The sequence below is a fragment of the Bidens hawaiensis genome, unplaced genomic scaffold (genome assembly GCF_021521415.1).
Source record: "Bidens hawaiensis isolate Kalapana, Puna unplaced genomic scaffold, B.hawaiensis_p1.1 tig00009061_1, whole genome shotgun sequence".
In the NCBI taxonomy this organism is placed as follows: domain Eukaryota; kingdom Viridiplantae; phylum Streptophyta; class Magnoliopsida; order Asterales; family Asteraceae; genus Bidens; species Bidens hawaiensis.
Genome location: NW_027491663.1, coordinates 31,627 through 39,683, shown reverse-complemented (window position 1 = coordinate 39,683; position 8,057 = coordinate 31,627). Strand labels below are relative to the sequence as shown.

Below are 8,057 nucleotides of genomic sequence, written 5' to 3'. Positions count from 1 at the left end.
CTTGCCTTGTTTATTTCACGCATATTCTGATTTAACTTAGCAATTTCTTTAGTACTTAGATAATTTAACTTTTCAACGTGGTAGATAATAAGTTAAAGTTTTGCGTCCTCTTTCATGATTGTGCGGATAAGACCGTCACTTGCACTTAGTAGGATGGCTAAACTTTACCTATATCTGACCTGCGTGGAAGTTTTCCTCATCTTTTCCTTTGAAATTTTCTAAGTGTTTAGAATAAGTTAACCTTTGAACGTGGTAGATGATAGGTTGAAGTTTTGCTTCCTCGTTCGTGATTGTGCGGGTAAGACCGTCACTTGCACTTGGTAGGATGGCTAAACTTTACCTATATCTGACCTGCGTGGAGGTTTCCCTCATCCTTTTGTTCGAAATTTTCTAAAGTATTTTGAATAAGTTAACCGCTCGACGCGCGGTTGTCAATAGGTTCGGTTTCTTCTCATGATTTGTGCGGTTAGGACCGGCACTTTCATTTAGTGGGATGACCAAAGGTTACCTATGACTGACCTGCGTGAAGGTTTACCGTTTTTTGGGTTTATGCGGGTTTTGCCGCCTTCCCCACGCAACGACTTTCTACATAATTATGCGGTGAGTACCGGCATCAGTGTTGAATAAATTAACCGTTCGACGCGCGGTTGTTAATAGGTTAAGTGTTCAGTTTCCTCTATCATGATTCGTGCGGATAGACCGGCACTTTCATTTAGTGGGATGACTGAACTTTACCTTTAACTGACCTGCGTGAAGGTTTGCCGTTTTTTGTGTTTATGCGGGTTTTGCCGCCTTCCCCACGCAACGACTTTCCCCATAATTATGCGGTGAAAACCGGCATATTCGTGTGGAAAGTTCATAAGTATAAATGTAAAATCATCAGCGTCGATGTTCTAAGGAGAATCATTTCCATTAGAAGTGGCTCTGGGCCTTTTCTTTACAAATTTGGAATTGATCTACATGCAAACTGTGTAATTGAGCTCCCTTCCATGTTGTTGGGATGGGAGTGCCATCGAGCCGATATGCACCTGGTTCGGGATCTCGTTGTTTACGCAGTATGTAGTCTCCGGCATTGAAGCTGCAATTTTATTCGTGTTTTCCCCAGCTGGGGTTCTACACGCATCAGCCTGCTCAGCGTTCGTTACGCCACGAGGTGTGCGAGCGTCCCATCTCTGACAAATGCTTCGACGATGTCTTTTACGTCTGTGCATTCTTCAGTGTTGTGGCATTTTGTCCTGTGAAAGTCACAGTATTTGCTCCGATCAGCATTGTGACGATGTCGGATTATTGGAGCCTTTGGCCATGGGAGCTCCTCAGTGGCGAATATCTCGGTGACGCTTTTGGTGAGTGGCGTCCATCTGGAGTTCTGGTTCGACTGTACGTTATCCCTTCCGCCTAACTGATGTTGCAAGCCGGATGAGGTGTCAAAGTTTACCCTTGACTGACAAATGCCTAGCTTCCGCTTTTTGTTTAGTCGGGCGGTAAGGACGTTGTCTTCTCTTGTTTTCTGGGTGTAGATGTTTGTGCTCTGGGGGAGATCTCTACCCAGTTGCTTCTCCGTTTCCGCAAAGCGTTTAGCTGCTGTCATGATGGCATCCCATGTGGATGGCATGCCATCTTTACCCGTTAAGGTGCGGATGAGCTCTGGGTCGTTTGCGCCCTGGATGAAAGCAGCGCGAACAAGATCTTCGCTAATATTACCCAGACTTAGCTTCTTTGAGTTGAAGCGAGTGATGAAGTCTGGCAAAGATTCATCTTCCTCTCGAATGCATTTGAGGATTGTCCATTGCTCTTCGGTATACTTTCTTTGTTGGCTGAAGTGTTGGCTAAATTTTTGCTGGAAGTCTTCCCAATCGTAGATGTGGTGGACCGGTAGACGATCGAACCACGCTCTAGCTGCCCCAACAAGCGTCATTTGGAACATGTAACACCACGTAGGTTCCGTCCAACTACTGACGGTTTCCCCCGCTATGAACCTGTTCAAATGATCGTCTGGATCAGATATACCATCGTAAGTGCCGATGTTGGACATCTGTTTGGCACTTTTCGGGACGATTGCTTCCGCAATGTCCCTTGCAAATTTGGACGTTCCCGCCTTTGCAGCAGTTGGTGTAAATGTTTTGGAGAAGTCACGTGGGTTTCCACCTGCGTCTTTTGGTTTGAAGGTTTCTCCAAAACGCCTTCTCGGTTGGGAGTCCGTTTCCTTACGCTTCCCTTTCGCCCTATGACGAGGGTTTGCGTCACTATCGGATTCCTCCGAATCATTGTCCCAGTACTCTCCGAATTCCTCAGGCTGTTGGAGTGAACGTAAGCGTTCATCCAACTCGGCTTGGAATTCTTTTTGACGTGCTTCCGCCCACGCTTTAACTTCATCGAGTGTTTGGCGGGGGAGCCTCGTTCGTTGTCTCTCTAACTGGGTATCGGTGAATCCCAGTGAGCGATTATTTACTGCACTTGCCCCAGCTTGGGTAACTGGGGTAGTGTTCGTAAAATTTACTGCACTTGCCCCGGCTTGGGTAACCGGGGTAGTGTTCGTAAAAACTGTGTAGTCGCCGGTATCCCCCTGAGTAGCTGGGGTTGTGGTTACCGGTGTTTCTTTAACCATCTTTCCAGAAGTTTGAAAAAACTGAAAAGAAATGAAGTTCTAGCTTTTATGCACGGATGGCGCCAATGAAGAAACACTAATCGACCCCGGGCAGATTACGGATAATCTGGGGGTTAAATAGATGTTTCCCACGAGGGGTTAGATCCGGCAAAGATGGTTCTTCTGATAACCTGCAAAACAGACACCGTGAGCTCGTCACTGAGAGGGGGGGGTACCTCCTTGTGACCACCCTCCGGCGTGAGAATCAGACTAGATTGCTCTTGAATATAAGTGTATATTAAGAGATTGCTAGAGCAGATATCAGGTATAAGATATAAGATACAAGATAAGATGAGATGATCATACCATTTGGGGTATTTATAGCCGAAGGTAGGTTTCCAAGAGGGTATAGCCGGCTGAATAGTATTCCTGTTCTACCAACTGTGGTCTACGCACGTGCCATGCTGGTAGTTGGTGGGTAGGCAGCGGCTGACAGTGACCAGGCCTGCTGTGTACTATTCCTTTTCCACCAACTGCAGGCTATGCACGTGGTATGACAGGAGTTGGTGAGTAGGTAGCGGCTAATAGTGACATACAGTACAAGAGCATGCTGCTCGCCATACTGTTGTCAATGGGCTGTCGTATCTCTGGTCAGATCTTTTGCCCATACCTCGTCAGGTACAGTACAAAAGATCTTCCAGTATCGTACGGACTGGCTCATTGGGGCGGGAGTATTCCCCCTCCCGCCTTTGTGCGGGATTGTTCCCGGCTTTGCTCATTCCTTCAGGTGACTACTGAATTATTGAGAGCTAAGTGCCTTGTGCGTGTAGCCTTGCTGCGCGGGTGGCCTTCCCTGATGGCTTGTATCCGCAGCTGCAGGAACATGCAGAGTACTTCACCATTGGGAGGCATTTCCTGCGGGAACAGCTTGCGTACTGCGCGTAAGGACGTCACGTCTCTGAGCATGGTGGGTCCTGCGGATCCAGTTGGTTTCTGCGCAGACGTCTCTCTTCAAGGTGAGTCCTGTGGGTCCAACTGGGCTCTGCTGGGACCTACCTCTTCATATATAGAAATAATAAGTTGTGTTGTATAAGAAGTTGTTATATTTGGAACACCCACATTACTAATAAGATGTCTTTAGTTTGCGACATTATATCTATGAATAGAAAACTAATAATCCATTGATTAGAAATCACCCTAACATTGAAAATTTAATGCTTGATTCTCATGTACAACGGTTTTGAAAACCAAGCTTGTCTTATATATTATATAGGTAACGTTATCTATATGACGTTTATGTGATAAGATTGGATTTGTGGATAAGAAGATCATGTTGACGTCTCGGTTTTCCTTAATGGGATATCGTTACGTCACATTTACAACAAACTTCTCGAAAATCTACCCTAATTAAAGAACCACTTATCCGTTATCAACCGTACGATCCTGCTTATCGACAAATATCGTATTATTCCAATTACATTAAATCAAATATGGATCTCTTTTAAGTAGATGTAATTTCAAATCTACATAAAGAAAATACAAGTGAGTATGTTTAATGATATTTAGTTCAAAGATTTTCAAACTCAAGTTAGAATAGAATATAAAAATCAACACTCACATGTGCGTCATTCTTCTACAATCTAGAAATAATATTATTATGCTAATAATCTTTGTGAGCCTGGAGAGACTTGAAAGCATAAAGTTTGAAAATGAGCAATTGAATATACAACTAATATCCGGGACAAGTTTACACCTTTAATGGTGGTTTGACACACAGAGATTTTGACCATGCTCACAAAAGTCACTATTATTATAAATTATTATTATTATTCTTTACCAATTATTGTGTCATAACTCATAAAGTCAAATTTGACTATCTTTCTCTCACCTAGAAACAACCAAGCAATACCCATATCTAGTGTGTTTCCATTGCTTTATAAACCCATCATTTCTCACTTCATTCTTCATATTCTTCACAACTTATTCTTGTATTCCAAACATACCCAAATCATCTTTCTATCAAACACATCTTTTTATTGTGTCATAAAGTCATGGTGGCTGTCTCAAAACCTATGATAGAACAATTTTTAGTGAAACCAACAAAACCAAACACAAACCCATTGATCATCCCGGATATACCTCTCATTGACCTATCTAAACCGGAATCGAAACAACACCTTGTTAAGGCATGTCAAGATTTTGGTTTCTTTAAGGTTGTGAACCATGGAGTGCCCACAAAATTTATAAACAAGCTCGAAACTGAAGCGGTTAAGTTCTTCGGTTCGTCGCTTGCTGAAAAAGAAAAGTTTGGGTCACCGCACCCGTTCGGGTACGGGAACAAAAGCATTGGTAGAAATGGGGATGTGGGTTGGGTCGAATACCTTCTTCTCAAAGCCAAACCCGAATCGGATTACCCGGAAAATTTCCAGTAAGAACTCTTATTTTTATAATAAACTTTTATATCAACATCGAACCCTGAAAAACGTTTTTACTACACACCTTAATAACTTCAACTACATGTCTTATTATTATAATTATTATTATGAAATAAGAAATTAAAAGTTAAAAGATATATTTTTCAGGGGCTGACATAACGAAGTGGTAAACACCAGATTTTTTTTTTCTAAAGACGTATCATAACTTTTTAAACGTTTTTATCAACGCAACCTGTAATTTATCTAGTCAGGCTGGCTAGCATGATATTAACATATTATATAAAAGTAGGCGTAAAATCATCTTTTATAATGCATTTTGTTAAAGTTGGTTATCCTATTCTTCTAATTACACTATATATATTCTATTTTGTTAGATATACTTTTTAACTTTTTTTTAAAAAAAAAAAAGTTAAAAAGTAATATCTTTTCCATTGCATTTTTATTAAAACTTTATTTCGTTTTGCTAGCAGTAAACTCTAACTAATATATTCTTTTACAGGGGCGTTGTTAACGACTATGTGACATCCGTGAAGTTGATTGCGTGCGATATTCTCGAACTATTAGCCGATGAAATGAAACTACAACCAAGAAATGTGTTTAGCAAACTCTTAAAAGACGAACAGAGCGACTCTGTCTTTCGAATAAACCACTACCCCCCATGCCCAGAGCTACAAGAAACCGAACCAAATGGTCGCAAACTGGTCGGGTTTGGGGAACACACAGACCCACAAATCATATCGGTTTTAAGATCAAACAACACATCTGGTCTTGAAATCTCATTGAGAGATGGAAGTTGGATGTCTGTTCCACCAGATTCTGAATCTTTCTTCATCAATGTTGGTGATTCTTTACAGGTATTTGTTATATTAATAATGTACAAGTTTTATTGCATGATGTACATGTGTTGGTTTATAGTTTGTTAGTGTGTAGATTATTTAAGAATTTTATACCAAGAATTTAAAAACCTAGAATGAGGTCAAATGAGTCTGTGTAGATTCTCCATCAGTATCATGGTGTTTGCTTCCTTAAAATCAATCTAAATCCAACACCAACAAGTCACTTCCTATATCCAAGATCCTAGTCATATTATTTTTTAAAATAATATATTTATCTTGAGTTTATCAAAACAAGTTATAAATTATTTATATAATTCACCTTACATTTTACTTTTGTTTTTAAAATTTTTTAAAATAGAATTAGTAAGTTTTCGACTGAGTAACTACTGCTAACCAATTAGATAAGGTAAAAACGAATGGATTTGAGTCACAAAATTAGTAAAAGCTTTTGAATATGAAATCTATAATAAAGAGACTCAAATACTTACTATTATGACTCTCATAAAGTATTTTAAATTATATTAATTTATTGGTTTATATATGAATCACATATCTTAATAAAAATAACAAATAAATTCATTAAGTTGATTTTTTTTATGTGGGTTATTTGATAAATGGTTATATTGTGTAAGATTATAAAAATAACAAAAATTATTGTTTTGGACATGTAGGTGATGACCAATGGAAGATTCAAGAGTGTGAAGCATAGGGTGGTAGCAAATGGTACAAAGAGTAGGTTGTCAATGATATATTTTGGAGGACCGCCATTGAGCGAGAAAATAGCACCATTGCCATCGCTTATGCAAGGAGAGGAGGATAGTTTGTACAAGGAGTTCACTTGGTTTGAGTACAAGAAATCCGCATTCAACACAAGATTATCTGAGGACAGGCTCGTCTTGTTTGAAAAAATCATCGCGTCTTAGAGGTGCTAGGGTTTTAGCCTTGTGTTATTTGTTCTTTATTTTGATTTGTTTGAGAAAAAAAGCATAGTTGTAGGTGTGTGATAACTTTAGTTGAAATTGTATATCTTGGGTTTTCTTTTCTTTCATAATACTGTCTTTTGATGTAAACTTCCACTTGTGTGTCAAAATCACTTCATGTAATGACGTTTCCTTTGCTAAAGAGTGAAACACAAATCCTGTTTATTTCATTTCCTTTTTTTGGGTCAAAAAGAAACATTTGTTATCATATGAGTGTATCCTAGTCGAATTCGATTCCCGTGTGGTACCCGTATGATGTACACACCACACCCTTTCATTTCCCATCTCCCCACATTGCTTAAATTGCATAACTAGGTTGTGGGGGGGCGTCGTACCTCGACCTAGATCCACGTTAATCGGTTCATCAGTGGACCACGAACCTACCACTACACAACCTTTGATAATGGCTTGATGGCACCACTTTGTATTGATTATGTGGGGGTCATAAAGTGTATATAGCATGTACATATGTTTATAATGTTTGCATGAACCATTATGAATGTCACTTTATGTTTTAAAGTTGAAAAAAAATGCATTACTTTTACCATTTATTTATAGATAGATATTTTAGTTGTGTGAAGATCCAAAGCTCCAATATAGATGTTTGTTGCAAGATTTAATGAGTGGTTGATCATTTTGGTCCATTTTCTATCCAAGTTTGTTATATGTCACATGAGTTGGTTACTTAGGAATTCACCTTTTTGGGACCTCTTGTATTTTTTGGGATAAACAATTACAATAATTTGCCAGTCTCATAAATATTTCTTTCTTCTGGTAATGAATAAATGTTGATACAATGTGGGCTCCCTTGTTACCATGATTGTATAATATAATTTAGGATTGTTTACAAATAATAATAGTTGATATCATGATTGTATATAATACAATTTAGGATTGTTTATAGTAGTTGAACATAATCGAACCATCAAACCGAACCAATTTGATCAGTTTAAGATCAAAACAATTATCTTTTTGTGGTTTGGCGTGTTTAACGATTCGATTAGGTTTTAAACTTGGAAGTTGGAGCTTGTAGACAATACAAGGTGTTCAATCTTTATTATTTGCAATATTTATTTATTTTTTTTATAAATATGTAGTTATGTAAATGTGTTATAATCATAAGCATCATTGCATTTAAAAATTTTTAGTTTACAATAATGATTTTGAATAAAAAAAATGTTTTAAATCACCAAAATCGATTTGTTAAACCACCAAAGCAGTA

General features: G+C 38.7%; 1 protein-coding gene across 1 annotated transcript; it reads left to right on the top strand.

Moving 5' to 3' along the window:
- Positions 1-4,561: 4,561 nt before the first annotated feature.
- On the top strand, positions 4,562-6,941 carry LOC143530901 (gibberellin 2-beta-dioxygenase 1-like). Its single transcript, XM_077026316.1, has 3 exons — positions 4,562-5,012; positions 5,519-5,873; positions 6,527-6,941. Exons 1-3 carry the CDS (start codon positions 4,636-4,638, stop codon positions 6,776-6,778), a joined length of 984 nt encoding a protein of 327 aa, XP_076882431.1. The 5' UTR covers positions 4,562-4,635; the 3' UTR covers positions 6,779-6,941.
- Positions 6,942-8,057: the final 1,116 nt, after the last annotated feature.